The sequence below is a fragment of the Antrostomus carolinensis genome, unplaced genomic scaffold, assembly GCF_000700745.2.
Source record: "Antrostomus carolinensis isolate BGI_N321 unplaced genomic scaffold, ASM70074v2 scaffold13516, whole genome shotgun sequence".
In the NCBI taxonomy this organism is placed as follows: Eukaryota; Metazoa; Chordata; class Aves; order Caprimulgiformes; family Caprimulgidae; genus Antrostomus; species Antrostomus carolinensis.
The window spans coordinates 6,768-24,946 of record NW_010322588.1 but is presented as its reverse complement, the minus strand read 5'-3'; the positions used below and the strand labels follow the sequence as shown (position 1 = coordinate 24,946).

Genomic DNA, 18,179 nt, shown 5'->3' with positions numbered 1-18,179 from the left:
TACCAGCTCAGAGAGAGATCTAATGTAAATTGCGTAATCGCTAGTTTTTTTTTGCAGGTCAACTTTTATCCTTGGTGGCATCTGTACAACCTACTGCTTGAACACTTCTTTAACTGGGTGTAGGTGGCTGTGTAATTGGAAGTTTCTGTTGATGAAATGAAGGGAGGCATCTAGTTTCGTGCCCCTTTCTTTAACCCAACAATGCCAGCACAGCTGATAGGAGTGGAAAAAGAAAGCATGAAAGGTAGCAGACAGGCTTTAAATACCCCAGGGAAGCAGATCTGGAGAGAAAGGAGCCAGACTGCAATCACTGCAGTACCTGTCAAGTTCAAGAGCACCCTGACTACTCCTGGGCTCCCCTGGTTTCCCCCAAATAAGAGTTTTGCCTAAGAAATTATCTTCCATGCCTATCACTTTAAAAGAAGAAAAGAGAAAATATCACTTTGAATGTCAGAACAGTTATGTTGCCTAAGAATTACTGATCAGCATATTTATTTATTGTGAAATGTTCAAGATACTATAAAATAATTACTAGTCACTAGAATAATTACAGCTGGCCTTGCAAAGTGCTGCATCTTTTGGCACTCCAGTTTGATTTTCGTTGTAAGACGTCTTGTCTTGTACTGCAGGATATGGCTTTTCTAATGCTGACAAGAGCAGCAGCGCTTGTGAGGCTTTGCTGGGGGCTGTGGCTGAGCTGCCATTCTTGCAGTTGGAGGTATAAGCAGAGAAGTAGTTCATCCTGTAAAGCTCTGCTCGGCTCTTACAGCAACCAAGCTTGCTCATCAGTAGAAAGAAATCCCTTCGAAACGCTTTGGTGAAAATTGCGTACAGAAACGGGTTTGCACAGGAGTTGACGGGGTAAAATAAAACCAGCAAAATCTTGGAGTTTGTTACTGTGATGAGAGGTACTTTAAAGGCAGCGGATATGGCAAAGAAGGAGATGGGGGCCATGCAGGTAAAATCCGTGAAGATCAGTATTGCCATTCTCTTGGCGACCTTGGTATCCTTATTGGCAGCTACCAGCTCTGGATTCTGAACAGCTATGTAAATCTTAATGTAGCAAGCACAAATGACAATGAAGGCAACAACATTTAGCACGAGGATCAGCAGTATGTAGGCTTGGGAAAGACCCGTTTCGATATCCATGGGTAAACAAATGCTGACCTTCATGTAACTGCTGACCCCTAGGAGAGGCAGGACCGCTATTAAAATAGAGAATATCCAGCCACCGAGCATGATGGGCACAGCATGCCTCAGTCGTAGCTTTCGATCCAGCTGCATGGCGTAGGTGATCGTGTGCCACCTCTCTATGGTGATCACCGTCAGCGTGTACACCGAGAGCTCGCTTGCAAAGACGGTGAAGAAGCCGGCAGTGCTGCAGCCGCTGCCTGTTTGCCAGTCTATCGCGTGGTTGTAGTACTGACCGCTCGTCTGGGCGTCAACAGAAGCAATGAGCAGCAGGTAGAGTCCCATGCAAAAATCGGCAAAGGAGAGGTTGCACATGAGGAAGCGAGGAACAGTGAGCTTGTACTGGCTAGTTATGAGAACGAGGAGTACAGTGAAATTGCCAGCGATGGCAAGGATATTGATAAACCAGATCAGGACTCTGAGAAAGCTGTATCCCAGGATGTCTTCACAGGGATTAAATGCGTCTGGTTCCGGAGTGCACGTGAGTATCTTAGGCTGACAGAAGTCATACTCAAAGTCAAAGCCAGTCATTTCACTGTCGTCGAAAATGGCTGAGTAGCTGTATGGAGAGGCTTCTTCATCTGTTGCAAAAGGGTACATGCTTTTTTCTGCTGCCCACAGTGTTGTGTTGTAAGAGTCATCTCTGTAACTATTAAAAAAAACAACCCCCCACAAATAGAAGTCAACTATATGTTACAGACTGCTCGCACTCCTTTGTAAAATACAACAGATAACAGTTGTTTTAAAACAGTTACTTCCTAGATGTGTTTCTACAGGGTGTTTACACATGACAAAACCTTGTAAGACTGCCTTTTGTTTGGGTAGCAACCTTGGAGAGCAGCAGAGGTCAGAGTCACATCCACAGGAATGCTTTCTTATACAACTTATTTATAAGTACTTTATCTTGATTGCTTTGTAAGCGAGCCATCTTTCTCATGCTGCCAGTAGGGTGCAGTTCAAACTACAGTAACACTCAAACTGATGGATTATAGGTTTGATGCATGTAGGTTTATCAGACAGTTATAGAAGCCAAACTAAAATAACCTAACAATTATAACTGTGAACCCTTACCTCCCTTAGGAAATGCTCTTACCAAACCAAGACTACGTATGACTTGGGAAGTGCTGAGGAATTTGATGTTTGCAGTGTTATACAGTGAGGAGTAGAAGTGCCTGGTGAACTAGACAATGTCAATGGCTAGGAATATATTAAGTTTAAACTGGACCCAATGCCTAATTATAAATGTTTCTATATGTTTAAAAGAGATCTCTAATCTCCAGGTCATCAATAGTGCGGGGATAAGCCTACCAAAGAAGGGACATTTTAAAAAACAAGCGCTGTCTCTTCTGATTCCCTGCCAGAACAGGTACCTATTTCACAACTATCCAGTTGCCCCAGCTACGAGTGTTTGGTGGGTAAACAATCTGCAGTGTGAGACCTGGAAAGCATCTCTATTGAGGACAACTCCTCAGAAAATTGGTATCTTTGGGCTAACTCAAATACATGCTTAAATTTCCATGTCTACTGAAGCATGTACATTAAACTATTTTTCTGGAGCAGGGTCTTAACTGGCAAATGAAACTGAGCTGCTTTTCAGCTTTTCCTATTGGGCAAATAACTTCCCAATCTTGTTATCCTAATTCTTTTCTCCTTACATGAAAATCTGACCAACTTACTTGCTTGGCTTAAACTGGAAGAGCAGGGAATATGTTTGACTCTGTTTATTAATAAAAAATGATTGTAATTTTTCTGTGAGTTGTAAATCCTTAAACTTCTCTATTAAATACTGGTTTAGAGCCTGTGTCACCCAGCATGGCCAACCAAACAGTTTTGTTGAGATGTCAGCCTTTCTCATTGTCCCACCATACACTGTCAAACAGAACTGTGATGACATGAAGAGGTAAACCAAATGCATGGGGTCATCACACTTTTAACTTGGGGACTCTGTTTTTATGGTGGAAAACTACTGACATACAGACTTTGAATTATCCTTTCTATAGGCAAAAAATATTAACAGTAGCAGCTCTTCTTTGAATCACACAAACAACTGCAATTATCTTGGGGCATGATAAGTCTCTATGTAGGCCATTAACTTTCTTAAATATTTAATCACTGTTTTGAAAGTCTTTCAAGAATTAAGAAGAGAAGCTGGAGTGAGTAAAGCTCATGAAATTATATTTTTTTTCTTTCTTTCCTTTTGAACATCAAAATCACAAATCTTGGTTTAATGATAGTAAAATTACCACTGTGCAACTTGTAAGGGTGACTGAATTGGCAGCAAAAGACATGCTGTTCTAGAAAAACCACATGAACAGCAGGAGGGAAAGGTCTGTATTTGCTATTTCCAGCATCTGCATGCAGAGAGGTACTTACAATATTTCATTAGTTGGTTTCCTCATGGTGCTTTCACATTCTTTGGAGAAGTTGTCAAAAATGGAAAGCAAGGAATTTTGTCTGAAAGAAGGATGAAAAGAAAGTTGAGTTTCAATCTGGATTTTGGCCAAATTCTCATCTTCTCTGCAAGCGATCAGCTGCGTAAGGTAAGCTACAGCTGGCCTCACAGCGCTATGAACATTCACGTGGACCTCTGGAAGCAGGGAGGAGAAGGCTTCAAATACTGCAACAGCAGACCGTACCTCATGGAGGGTCTAAGCATGGTCTTTCAGCTCAGTTATTTTTTAAGATATACTTTTTTATAGTGAAATAGCTTGAGCTGGAATTAAGAGATATGTTTTGCTTTATGAAATATTGTATTGAAGCAGGCCAGATTCTCCACCAGTAAGAATGGTTAACAGTTGTGCTGGCTTTTAGAGAAGTTTATGTTAATAAATGCTGTGAAGCTGGCCTGATACTCTATTTTAAAATCTGTTTGGCATCTGGAGGTAGACTTTACATGCTGTAAGTAAAGCAATTTGAAAGGTACAAGTTGAAAGACTACATATTTGTCAAAGTCTCTGGTTTTGAGGCGTTGACAGTATGGGTCAGGTACTCTACCAGTGTGAATGGAAATAGCTTTTTCTGACCTCATTACTGTGACAGTAGAAAGAGCCAACAGAGCCACTAAGCTCTTTTGTGTACTCTTAAGAGAATCAGACACCTGGAAACTTATAGAAAGTTTTATGAATAATGCGAGAAATAAGATACCAATCTAAGCCCCTATGTGATGCTTATAAATAATAGGAGGGCAACAGAAGTTGTTTTTTCTTGTGATTTTTTTGAAGATGTGATATAACCTACTCCCTGCCCCACCACCATTCAGGCCAGTGGAAGAAAGTCTAGGGAACTGAATGGTACCTTCCACCTGTCTTACACAGCTCAGGGAATGAGTACACCACAATTGTATCCCAGAAATCTCAAGAATATTCGGTCTGAGGACATTATTTCCCTAATTTCTGTGATGCTGACTGCTTTTCAGCTGGGACAGAGCTAATTTCTTAGTAGCTAGAATAGTGCTGTGTTCTGGTTTCAGTATGGGATTTGTTATGAGCAGAATGTTGATGACACACTAATGTTTTTCAATTGTTGCTGGAGGAGGAAGGACTTCCCAACCTCCCTCTGTTTTGCTAGTCTGCAGGTGCAAAGGACCAGAGTGGGTGGGGACAGTAAAATTAGCAAACCCAAAATTGGCATTTGGATGTGCCAATGGGATTTTCCATATCATATAAAGTCCTGCTTGGTATATTAATAAGGTCTCTTGGGTGCTCTCTCTCACTCTCTCTTCTGGGATTGCGGTTTCAGTTTCAGGATTGTTGCTCTTCTGGGATTGTTATTCAGGAACAGGCTGGGCTTGGTCAGCAGGTGGTGAGCAATTGCACTGTGCATTTGTATCTTTTATTATCACTATTGTTACCATTATTATTGTCATTATTATTTTGAGTTTTATTTAATTAAAATTATTAAATTGTTCTTATTTCAGCTGATGAGTCTCCTTACCTTTACCCCTCCAATTCCCCTCCTGTTCCCTGGGGGGGGAAGAGTGAGTGAGCGGCTGTTTGGTGTTTGGCTGCCAGCTGAGTTAAACTATCACACTGACTCAACTGAACCTGCTTGCCCAGTCAGATGTCTGTGAGACCTTGTCACCATATCTCACTGATCAGAGAGTGCATCCATAGGTGCTAAGGAATGGGATATGGGGCAAGGGTAGTAAAAACGGGGTGAGATGACTGTATGTAGAGTACAGGGCAACAGAGGGGGTAGAAGGAGATAGAAACAGGCTGCAGCTGTGTGACCATGAGAATACATAACCACACAGACTTGTCCCTCTGTAACCTACAGGTCAGCACTGCTCTGAACCCTGCTGATGTTAGGAACAGTTGGGAGGGCAATCTATTTTCCTGATTTGCAGGTGTTTTTTTTCAACCCCCCCGCAGTTTACTAAGAAAACAGTCACTAAATATAAGGAAGTGACTTATTAAAGCATCCCTGTTTTTATAGAGCATGATCACATCACGAAGTCAAGCACCTGAAAATTCATATAATACCAGAAATGTAGTTATCTTCATCAAAATGAATAAAACAATTTAATTTTTTTTTTTTTGTTCCAGAGTTGCTTCTGCATTTAACACACTCAGAGACTTAATCTGGGACTGAATCAGAGTTTGGTAGCAAAAGAAAACGTAGACTATAGGATCTTTGTTCTACTTTTGGAGAAGCAGGAACCACTTAATAAAATTAGGTAGGCAGAGAAAGCATAGCATTGCCCCTAATTTTACCCTAAAGAATTAGCTTCTACTCCTGCCTTTGGAATGCAATCCTGATGTGATGACACGCAAGTCACACAAATCAGGCTTCCCACAAATGACTGCTCAGTACGTCTTTTCTGTAGCCTTTATTTGAGACAGACAAGAAGTGTGGCATCCTCATAGCTTCACCTGGCGTTTCTTTGGCTGCCTAAAGCTGAGAGTTGATTTCTTTGAAAGAAAAATGCCGAAAAATTAGCTCCAGTTGTCTCAGAGCAACTGCCCCGAATTAGTGGATGCAGAGCGCTCTCTGCACCACGGTTTCCATTTCTAGGCAGAACAATACTGACTACTGCTATCTGAAAGCACTGGAACTAAACTGAGTAACCTCTTTATGTAGGCTCGTGGCAGAACCTTATTTTGGTGGGTAATTGAAAGCCTGCCTCTCCTACTAGGTCATTGTATCACCTGCCTTAAATAAACTACATTGCTAAAGGTTATAGTGGGACAGGGATTTTTTTTAGGACAATGTGCTAAATCTATTAATTAGATTAATGCTAATCTCTATTAATAGAGATCTGTCCTCCGTGTGCCAGTAGGAAGAAAAAATTTTAAAAATAGAAAAATATAAGCTTTAAGCAAACTTAGAATAACGTTCCTGCTGGCAGATCCTGGGCACAGGATGAGATCCATTGCTGTTCTAAAAGAAATGGAAATAATTTTCCTGGCTTTAGCAGAGTTCTGTTGTTTCGTGCGAGGCCTTGTTACATATTGCAGTTTCCTTGTAACCAGAATAAGGATAATCAAACCTCATCAGCTGAATAAAGCAGAATTGCCATTTTGGCGCTTCTGAAGTACTGCAATACAATAACGTGCTATTCAGACTTACTTTTCCGTCCTTAGATTTTGAAAAGCACAGCAGTGGCTGGGATACGTTAGTACAGCTTCCAGAAGACTGCTGAATTTATCCAGTGGTGGCAGTCTCTTTAACGAGTAAGATGACGTCGCATTTAAGACTTGAATGGCCTCGAGCCCGTAACTAGGCAGGGACTCCAGCGCCGTGGAAGAAATATCCCTGTAAAATAAAAGAGAACATTCTTTTTTTTTTGATACATATAAAAAATACCGCCAAAGAATGATGGTAGGTGACAGTGACTTGTTTTTTCACAGAGGTCTAAATCTGCAAAGCCACTTCAGGACCTGATACCCAGCTCAGAAACATGGTCTGTGAAACTACAGAGCAGCAGGGTAAGAGCATCCCCACTTCCCAGGAGCCCAGTGAGGCAAACAGCTCTCTTTGTTTTGGGGAAACTAAAACTCCACTGCTCCAGGGGCTGTGCCCTCACCTCTCTGTTTGAAAGCCACCATGCACGGAGTGAGGGATGGCTCTTCAGGGCAGAGAAAGGGAGAGAAAATGGGCGAATGTGACCCTCCAGCCAGCTAACAGGTAGGACTTCCGGCTCTCAGCTTGGCTCTGAAGGGCTGTTCTAGGTGTTTTAATGAAATTATTATTAATTAAAACACATAAAAGAATCCATCATCTGTGCCAAGACAAACTTCAGCAGTTTGTCTTAGAGTAACTTCAGAGGGGCTGTTTGCATGAGGAAAGGCCATCAACATGACCAAGGACTTTCAGAGTCAGGCTGTTAAACAGGGGAAAAAAGGGCTACAATTATGCAAGTGGTATTAGTAATGGTGTGTACTGTAAAGCACTAATTAAAGGAACAAAATAGCACATGTGGCACCACCCATTGTGTTTTATTGCATGGAGTTACAGTCAGTACAGCCCTCCAGTAAGTATGTGATTAATAAAGCATGAGGAGGCTAATGATGTGTTTTATTCAGCATAGGCTTATGGCATGTAATCAACTAGTTCACTTTTATAACCAAATTCTAAAATAATATATTGTAAAAACATACTAATCCTACCAAAAGACAAGATCATAGAATCATAGAATGGTTTGGGTTGGAAGGGACCTTAAAGATCATCCAGTTCCAACCTCCCCTGCCATGAGCAGGGACACCTTCCACTAGACCAGGTTGCTCAAAGTTTCATCCAAACTGGCCTTGAACACTTCCAGGGAGGGGGCATCCACAACTTCTCTGGGCAACCTGTCCCAGTGTCTCACCACCCTCAAGGTTACTTGGCAATGTCAGAATAGAAGGCACAGGGATAGGATCAGGAGGAGCTGACACAAATAAAGCAAGGGCTGAAATATCTAAGGGGTGGAGGTCAATGCCAATGCCAGAACTGGCTGATGGGCATTTGTCGTGGTGCAAAATGAACCTCCTGCCCTGTAATTTCATGGCATCTTATTGACATGATTCTGTTTTACAAGTAGAGGGTAAGAGATGAAGTCTCCTTCCAGACTCAAAGCCCGTGTTTGCTGAGATGACGCAGCCCTCATAGCACAGTGCAGTTCCTGTAGGACATGGACAAACCCAGGTGATGGAGCAGTGGATACTTACAGGACGTCTGGCCCTGTGGCCCCTCTCAGGGCATCGTTGTGTATCCGCCTGAGGTTCTTATTGTCCTTCAGGATTCTGTGGAATCAAACATTAACTCTTTATGTTTATATTTTAAAATAACCTTTTTGGCTTCTTCTTCCCATCTATTTCTTCTCGATCCTCTCTCCCACCACAGCGGTTGCTGTTGCAGTACCTGGCCCTGGGAGTGCTTGTATTTCTCATGCGACCTTTCCCTCTGCTGATGCCACCAGATCATTATCATCTAATGATAATCTTAATTCTGATTATTTCCAATATCTTCTGACTTAAACCAGGAACAACCAGTCTGGTTCCTTCACTGCAGGAGTAGCGTACAGAAATGCAGCAAAAGTTTTTCCCAAACCAAGAGCCTAGTCCCAGAGCATGTGAGAGTGATTTAAAAACTATTGATGTTTCCAGCATAAAATCTTAAGTTCCCGAGTTTGGGCTACAGTTTCAAGCCTTCCACTATTACTCCTAAATTTAGGAAATAATTAGATTTTATTAAAAATGATGAGCTTTTCTCAGAAACACTGCAGCATTCTAAGGGATGTTGTTTCAGGAAAAACAGTAAATGCTGCAGAATTAACAACTGAGTCACAATGACACTGAAACATGCAGTTTCTAATGGGTATCAGGAAATGCAAGACATCCAGTTAAGCTGAAGCAAGAGGCTTTGACTGTATTTGAACTGTTATTTACTGTTTAAAAAAACCACTGAGGAGGCGAAATATACTCACAATTGATTCAGCTTTGTCCCATTGAAGGCATGGCTGTGGATATCTTCAAATCCATTTTTATATAATTTGCTAAGGATTAAAAAAAAGTGTAAGGGAAAGATTTGGAAAAGACAAGTTTATATTATGTACTACAGGTTTCAAATCTTAATGCTGCATTCATTGTAATGATTAGAGGGTCTGGCAAATAAAGAACATGGGTAACTAGTGCATGTCTTGTGTTAACTCTAAAATTAACATAAAATTGTAGCTTAAATTCCCTAAGCACATTCCTATTTAGCTGTTGAAGAGAACTTCTGCTTACGTACAGAACCTCCCTCCTCCAAGAGGCTCATCTATGCCTACCTTGGGCTGAGATCTAGAAACAAGGCATTAGTCCAGGTAAGCTCCTGGCATGAAGACAACAACCTGGAGGCAGAAGACCTGGATTCTGTGGTGTTGGCACATGTAAATGGAAGACTGCAAGGGCTAGAGAGGTGTCAGACAGTAAACAACTCTCAAGCCCAGAGGGTGCTGCTGAATTGCAGATCCTCTGCGGCCAGACAAATCTTCTAGCAGCCCAAGAGACAGCTTTGCAAGGAGGCAGGGGTGAGTCGTACATCATCCAGCGGTCTGTGAGCCATCAGCTCCTCCAAAGTACTGCTGCCAGCCTTGATTTGTGCCATGGAAACCTCGCTGTCCCCTGTGCTGCACAGCGACGCTTGGTGCCAGCCTGGGTTCTTGATTCCTCACCCTGGGGCCAGATACCTAAAGGCTGGGCTCTGCTGCACCTGAAGTGCAGCTCTTTTCCTTCCTTAGGAGATCTAACCTATGGGTCTGATCTCACTGAGAAAAATCCATTTGTGATACTAAGTTCATGTTCCCAATATAATTTCAATATAATAATTTGTATGTAGTAGTATTTTTTCTTTAATATTAAGACCTAATAGAAAATTTGGTGCAGTTTATAAATGAAACAAAATTTATTGTTGTTGCTTTTCTACTCATTTTTGGGAGAGCAGAAACTGGGGCTATGCTCTCAAAAAAAGCTGGAAATGTGGGGAGCACCTGGCTACCACTGATAGGAGAAGGAGTCTATCTCAGCACAATGCTGAAATTAATTATTTCCTTAAAAACCACAACAATATGTAGGGTCGATTTCCCCATCCACATGAAACACTAACTGCTTAGTGTTTCATGTGGACTGAATTAGCTATTTGTAGTGCAAAACATTACTGCAGGCTGACTCTACACCTTCATAGATTGTGTTTCACCATGCTGCAGCAATTGGAATGACTTCAGCTAATTACAGTTAACAGTGTGGGGTGGAGTTAACACATAGCTCTACAGTTAGGAAGCTGTTGGTAAGGTAATTCTTTTCTCCTTGTGGTAAGCTTCCTATCACAAAAGGATGGGAGGAAAAATAATTGTTGTCTGTTTCCTGATTGAGTTAAACTCCCTCCCATTTAATACACTTGGAGGTTACAGTAAAAATTGTAAGCACCTTTCTCCATCTCTTGTATATTAATTTTCTTGCACCATTAACAGAATAATAATTTTGCTGAAGTTATTTTGAGAACTTACTGGTAGGAAAGAAGCTCATAAGATAAAATGATGCCCTAATCTAAGCAATTGGTCCTCTTTAACAGTGCTTAGGAGCAGTCTTCAGTCAATTTATGCTCTGTTCCTCTAATGGTTTCAGAAGGTATTGGTCAATACATAAAATCTGTGTCAAAATTACTGTCGTGATGGCACATTAGCCTGATGAAGGGCCCAATCCAGTCAACTGCAGAACTTGCTCATGTGCACAGCTCATTTGTGGGTGCAAATACGCATGGGGTTTTGGTACGCACTGGTCTCAAGACAAGGCTCCCCATTTGGATGTGTGCTGTCTTTTAAATATCAGTCTGGTCTGCAAAGGCTGGCTTTACTGGCGTCCAAATTGGTGTTTGAGGCTACAACACAGAGTTGGTGGGCTGCTGCTGCTGCCCTCTGTTGCTCAGCTGGGCCTTCCTCCATTTCAGCCACATCCTGCAGAGAGGCTCAGCCTGTGATTTTTCCTGTTTCAGCACTTCTTTGTGGAAGTTTTTGTGAGGATAAGGGTGCTGCAAAATCCATACACTGTTCTTGCTGTGCTGGCAGAGGTGACACCTCACCTTGGCTTTCTGCTGCTTTTTGGGTTCCTCAGGTGGGGCATCTCACTTAGCATCAAGCCCACCCGTCTCACAGGTGGCTGTAGCAATGAATCCACAGTTTGTTAGTCTTGGTGTGGAGACTTGTGGGAATCAACATAAGCTGAGTCAACAGAAATTAGGGTGAGAACAAGCATCAGTAGTTTGTACCAATTTGTTCTCTCCCCTCCTCCTCTTCAGAGGGGCCCTGGGCAGCTGAAGCTCGGCAGTGTTAGATCACTCATATCAGCCTGGTTGGTCCCTGAAAGCACTGGTTCAAGAAACTTAATCCCTGAGGGAAAGATAGAGAAAAACCTCCAGCACAGCTTTCGGAGTTTATGTCCTGATGATGGTAGTTTTAAAAACAATGTTGCACAGAAGATGAGGATTTGGATGCCTCCTCCTATTGCCTTTCCTAAATGAAGTTAGCTTTTGGATAAAACCTGCTCTTTAGCTTGAAGAACACCCCTCTATTTCCTAAGCATTTCAAAAACTTGCAATACAGATGTGTATTGTATGGGGCTTAACTTCAAGATTTTTATGAAGTCAACCTGCTTCCCTCAAGCAGAAGTGTTATCCTTGCAGAAGGAACTAGGATTATTTTACTCACAGTGTCAGTGATTCATTGTTCATCCCCTGGAAAGCATTTTGTGGTATAGTTGTCATGCGCAAGTTATCACAGAGCTCCCTTTGGGAGGAAAAAAAAGAAAAAGGGTATTTTTGTTAGTGATCCAGGAACAAGATGGAGAAGACTCACAGCTAGGTTAGGTTGGGTCTCTACTTACAAAATAAAATGAGCTTCTAATGAGAAGATCTGTGTCAGATCTGGAAATTGTCTTATTCCAGTGTTACAAATGCTCCTAGAGAAAAGCATAATTCCTATTTACAGGAGAAAAGATTACTAGAGTGGATGCAGTAAGAAGCCAGCTTGGTAGGTACAACTTTAACAATGTATTAAAAGGTGAGTGACAAATATAATTTTTAATTAGGCTTCAATTGTGTTTATAAGACCTGTAAAAATTAAGTTTTGTAGCAACCTCAAGCAGTGTTCTGAAGAAGCAGCGTATGTTTTCTCTATATTAAGCACAAGGAAGATATTTTAGTTACCCCTTTTGCATAGTACCTTGTCTATCAGAAAGCTTTATTCCAGAAACAAGCACTTAGCAGAACTAATCTGCAGACTTCACTGCTGTTTTGTCCATGACTGCCCTGCCCTGGGTTACTTTTATTTTCTTGCCTATTGAAAGACCTCACTATTGGTTAAAGGCACGTTAATGCTATCGTAAATGATGTATATACTTTTAGTGTACCATAATGAATGAAAAAAATTTTTTTTTTCTTATGCTTCTTTCTGTAATTTGTCTACTCCCTTAGAGGAGGAAAAAAAAGGCAAACCAAAAAGAATAAGAACTCTTACAAGTATTTTAGCCTTGGAAGGTTTCTGAACGCTCCGTCCTCGATGTGCAACAGATTTTTTGTGTTCAGGATTAATCTGTAATGAGGGAAAAGTATCTCAATATGATAATCATTATGCATTTGGGAGGGTCTTGAATTTTGCTAGTGACTGGCCTTGTCAGAAAACAGTCAAGTGCAGAATATGGCAGCAGGCTCTCCTGCTCTGAACAGACTTTCTAAAAATATACCACAAGTGCATTTCAAAGCATTACTGGTAATAAAAAGGGCCTGTCATTGTTAGTAGTCGACAAAAAATTGAATTCTCATGGCTCATTTTGCTGAGATGATCTGGTTTGGATACCCTGGTCACTGGTGGGAGTTAGCAATTTCCTGTTGTCTGCCAGTTCTTTGGGATATGCATTCTGGGCTTGTGGCACAGCCAATGCACAGAGCTCCTGCGTTACGGCAGGGGCTGGGAGGCAGGAGTGTGCTGCCACCATCACCGTGGCTGTGCCCAAAGTGGGAGTCTCAGAGGTGGGGCTGAGCAAGGAGCCTGAGCTCTGTGTGTGTGCCTGGTCCTGGCCCCGCAAGCAAAGCCCTTTGCATCACCCTTTGTTTCCACCATACTACTGATGCTCTGCCTGGCCAGGAAAGGCAGTTCTGCAGATGGTTTAACCTCTTGGAGCACCACGGTCTTTATCAGAGCAGTGGTGAGTAGTGCCAGATGCCTGCTTAGATCTGCAGAAACTGGGAGATGGAGATAAGTGTGTAAGAAATGCTGTTTGCCTGTGGTGGCTCAGAAAATGGGACAGACCCTCTCAATCAAGGAGTACTTTCTGCAGCTATACTATGTGTTAAACCTGTATGTTTGCATAAAAGCCCAACAGCTCTAACCCAGCCCCCTCCCTATGCATGATTTACAAAATTCAAAGATTTTAGTGTATGAAATTGCAACAAGAGTTCAAATCCAAGAACTACATTGAGCCCACCCTGAAAGTGGCTGTGAGTGCAGCTTGGGATATCATGCAATGTGAGGCAGGCAGAGCATTCAAGACTCAAACAGGTTTTCTTGCCAGCCTCCTGTACCTCTTTATAATGGTCTTGCTTAGCTTTTTAGTTTTGTCAAACTACAAGTTATCCATAATAAAATCCTTTATTCCTTCTCTAAAACCCAGAATTGAATATAGTGGAAGTTGAACCCAATCAGAGGTAGATAAGCCTCTCTCTCTTGCTTGTGTGAGCAAGTAACAGGCTTCAATAGAGTTCACATATAAGGAGAAAAAAAACCCCCATGTATCTGTCCTCACTCAGCTGCTCCATTTTGAAACCGCTTGCTGATCATGCTGTGTGAAAAAGGCAGTAATGAGATATTGAATCAGATTTATAGTTTCCAATTTCACTAAATATTTCAGAGCATTCTCCTAGTCATTGCTTTAACTCACTCTCTCTCAGATGCCTGTGCTATGCAGGTCAAGTTTAAAATCAGTACATGTTCTGTTTGAGTAATATTTTAGCACTCAAAAGAAGAGCTATGCATACTAAGCAGCTGTATTTAAACACTGTAGGGCTTTGAAAACTGCATCTTGAAAAAAGAAGATTTTTCTCATCTGTTGTCATCTTGAATTATTTCCCCGCTTACAAAGCTCGACAGTGCCAGCAGAAGTAGACACAGAGCTCCACTCCTGTCACTGAGCTCACTGAAAGCCGTGGAACTTCCTGCTCATGGATGTCTTTGCATGATTTAGATTTCCAAGGCTAGACCTTACAGAGTGCTCGCTATTTTATAGGGTACTTCGGAGAGAAATGTTTCTCGTCATAGATCTCACCCAAAGCCAGCCAAAGTAACAGAGGAAGATTTGGTTCAAGAACACTTATCTGCAGACTATTTACTCATTGATGACCCTAAATGACAACCTGGATGCCATTTTTTAACAGATGCTTACATTTCAGACAGAGTGGGAAGGCTGTCAAATGCGCTCGCCTCTATTCTCTCCAGGGAGTCGCTCTGAGAGATTTCACTATAATGAAAAAGGCAGACACAGAACAATGCATTAATGGAAAACATGCCAGAAATCAGCTTTCCACTTTGTATTTCCTTCTTTTATGCATAGTTGTCCAACCTTCTGAACCAATTCTTGTTTGGCAGCAGTGCAGTGTTGATGCCTCACCTTAGAGATCCCAGTAGGGTTTGAAAGAGACCAGCCTTTTGCTGCCTTGGCAAAGGGGTTTGCCAGCCCTTTGGAAGTATCTCTGTAACAGCCAGTATCTATTTTCTCAGTAAATTGTAGGTCAGGTAGCGACTCGGGGCCAGAACGGTTGTAAGCAGAATGAGCCCAAGCCTGTGAGCCTTTTGCTTCTATCATCAGTCCTGCTTAGTGAATTTATTTGCATGGGCAAGGATGCAGATAATGTTCACGGTGCTTCATGCGCTATTATTAAGTCAGGGTGATGGTCATCTAATCCACAGATGTAGAAATACACAAATATGCATTCAGTGCACTTTATGAATATTTTTTTGATTTAAATGCCATTTTCATTACATGCATGCAAACTGAAAGGAAGTGGCTCTTTTTTGTCATTACATCAGCCAACATGCCTGTTTTTGTAGGTGCTGTCATATTTCAATGCACTGCTGCTCCTATTCCACACGTGTAGTTAATAATAACCAATGCTGAATACAGAGAAAAAAAATCACTTATTTGATGCTTGCTAAATGCCTGCTAGATTAAGATTTAGGGGGCTTCACAAAATTGACTCCTGAAAGTAAATAGTATATATTGATGCTTATATAGGGGAAAGGCCTTCAAAACAGTGTTTTCTCTTAACAGAATTGACTGGAAAGGCACCCAAACTAAACATAAGATTATATGCTGTCAAGAAAAAAATATTTTCTAAACAACTATAACACATCTACAAAATCAGAGTCAGTATTGTCAGTCTTGAGAGTTATCTTATTTCAATTATCATTAGGAGAAAACAATTCCTATTGGTGTTGATATAAAAACCATTAAACCAGAATGAATTATTTTTTTCATTTGCAGTGACAAAGGGGGATACACATGAGAAGCCATATATTGAACATGTATGTATTTCTTACAGAAATATTAATGATTTTTTTCTACAGTCAGAATTCAGTGAGATTGTTATTTTTGGTAGTGCACTAGTTACTCATAAATGGAAGATGGATGTAGAACAAGTAGCTTGCTGGGCGTCTGATCCTCAGAGACTCAAGGGCTGGAAGGGATCAGTGCCTGCTCACAGAACTTAAAGACTCTTTAAGGTCTGGGGTCTGAAACATGGTCCCTCCATGGGATCCCCTCTGCCACTGCCTTACCATTTACATATCTTGGAATGACTTATAGCAGTGAGAAAAATTTACCATCTGATTTGCAGATGGTGATGAGTTGTCAAATAGATGATTTAGAATTTTATAATTTAAAAATATGCATTTTTCAGAGTAACACTAAATCTCAATAAAATTATGAAGTGTTCTATAGATTTACTTCAGACAAATACATTGATTTCTATGCTGTTAATTTGGAGAGATACCTTAAAAGGACACAAAGAAATCAATTAAATTCTCTTTATGGAAGGGAAAATGTCAATGAACAAAACATTCTCAGTGAAGAATAGGATATGCATACAGTTTGCAAAAGTTTAGCCTCAAGTCATACAGGTAGGAGAAACTTTGTGGATTTAAGTTGGTCTCCCATCTGAAAACTATAAGTTCTCATTAATCATTCAGATGCAAGTGAATGAAAGAATGTGTGCCATCGGATTGTACTGTAATACTTCATTGCAGTGGAATACATGCAGCAGAGTTTAGCTTATTTTCTACTTGCTAGAGCTACAGGAACACATAAGTTTATAATTTGGCCAAAACTGTTTAACCAATGAGCACTAAAAGCTAAACTAGTCCAGTTGAGTCTATTCAGGCATTTGCATTATCCTCACTCTTCAAGTCTTTGCCTTCAAGAATGCACCATGAAAGGGTTTCCTACTTTCCCTTTTTGTTTCCTTGGAAATAAACTATGTAACATATATTTCAATATCTGATGCACTATGTGCTTTTCGTAGGTGAAGAGAAGTATAAAAAGTGCACCTGGAAAAGATTGTGCTGCTGCTTATATTCTGGGGGGGAGATCACACCCCTGTTCTGCATTGCACTGGTGTGTCATCAACTTTGTCCTTTAGAGACCACTCAATGCAGATAAAATAAAAAATATTAAACAATGGAGACTCAAGCCTGCCATCTTCCAGCTGGAATAACAACAGAAATAAGGGCAAGAGTGATCAGACGAGCCTTATGGTTTGAGTCCTTGATATAAAATAGGTACAAAGCCAAGGGAGGGGAAGCAACAGTGACCCAGCGTGCAAAATTATGGCACCTGTAAACCTAAAGATCCAGGAAAGGGTTCAGTCCTACTGATCCCCTGCTTATCTCTTGGTGCAAAACGCCAAAGAAATGTCTTATTTGGGTACTATACAAATGTATAATCACAGAATGCCTTAGCTATCATGGGAGTGATAATGTTTCATGATAGAAACCTATCTCCTCTGCCAATAAAAAGCACTGATCATCACTTTTTAAGTTGTATCCAGTTCTCTCCAACAAGATTAATATTTCATTACTGTTAACCACTGAAAATCATATCTTTTTGAATAATCTTTTATATAGCACTTACAAGAAAAGAAATGCTACATTTATCCTTCCCCAGTGGGTTTTTTTCACCAAAAGTATGTTTTAGCAACACGTTTTCACATTACTGTAAAAAGATGCTATTTGGGATGGAGGTTTATGATAGAATTTCTAGCAAGAAATTAAGGAAAAGCCTATGGAAAATGTTGTCAACTTACATGATGAAGGCATCTCTAAGTCCTTCAAATGCATGTGAAGGGATCACTTCTACGGGCAGGTGAGTAAATGATCTGAAAAAAGAAGAGAGGGAAGAAGGGATGGTAAGACATGGGCTTTCCTTGTTTACAGATTGTACCATTACAGTGGGCAGAAAAACAATAAAGCATAAAGCCACTTTATTTTGCTTGCAGTACCATGTACCTCGGGGGCCTGATCCAGTTATCATTGATCTCCGATAAATGTAATTCAAAGGATATTGAGTCAGTTCCTCAACAGCCTCAATTTGAGACTAATCACAGTCAAATCAATAATAATCATAAACTATTAAGGAAATTAATAGCCTGATGGAAGTGGTCTGCTGCATTCACAGTGAAAGGAAGCTATAAGCTATTTAAAGATAATTCTTTAGAAGTGGCTTTCATGTAAAGCTTTTTCTCTATAAAACAGTATCTCTGTGCATTCTTTGGACCATGTTCTTTTCTCAGCAGTATCCCTATAATGCTGCAGCATGGCACCCTGAATTCACTAGCAAAGCTCTGACTATGTAGACAAGATCCAAATCGGGCAATCAGGACTGATGTGGTAGATTTTTGTTTGGCTTTTTTTTAAAATAAATTTCATCAGTGTGGCTAGTCGATTAAAAGCAAGTGTATATTTTCCTTCTTAATTTTTTAATTACTCT

At 40.8% G+C, this 18,179-nt stretch overlaps 1 protein-coding gene across 1 annotated transcript; it reads right to left on the bottom strand.

The window, feature by feature from the left end:
- Positions 1-490: 490 nt before the first annotated feature.
- On the bottom strand, positions 491-17,561 carry LHCGR (luteinizing hormone/choriogonadotropin receptor). Its single transcript, XM_010170288.1, has 10 exons — positions 17,497-17,561; positions 14,583-14,657; positions 12,662-12,736; positions 12,030-12,104; positions 11,855-11,932; positions 9,098-9,166; positions 8,340-8,414; positions 6,760-6,945; positions 3,565-3,645; positions 491-1,840 (listed from the first exon to the last, which is right to left on the bottom strand). The coding sequence occupies exons 5-10, from the start codon at positions 11,908-11,910 to the stop codon at positions 532-534; spliced, it is 1,776 nt and encodes a 591-aa protein (XP_010168590.1). The 5' UTR covers positions 11,911-11,932; positions 12,030-12,104; positions 12,662-12,736; positions 14,583-14,657; positions 17,497-17,561; the 3' UTR covers positions 491-531.
- Positions 17,562-18,179: the final 618 nt, after the last annotated feature.

What these genes read in the sequence shown, in the direction of transcription:
- LHCGR (XM_010170288.1), bottom strand. Translation starts at nt 11,910, where the DNA reads ATGACAACTATACCACAAAATGCTTTCCAGGGGATGAACAATGAATCA. An exon ending in GGGACAAAGCTGAATCAATT is followed by an intron (nt 8,415 to 9,097) that starts GTGAGTATATTT and finishes TTGATTCCACAG; the next exon opens with AATCCTGAAGGACAATAAGA. An exon ending in AAACCAACTAATGAAATATT is followed by an intron (nt 1,841 to 3,564) that starts GTAAGTACCTCT and finishes TTTTTTTAATAG; the next exon opens with TTACAGAGATGACTCTTACA.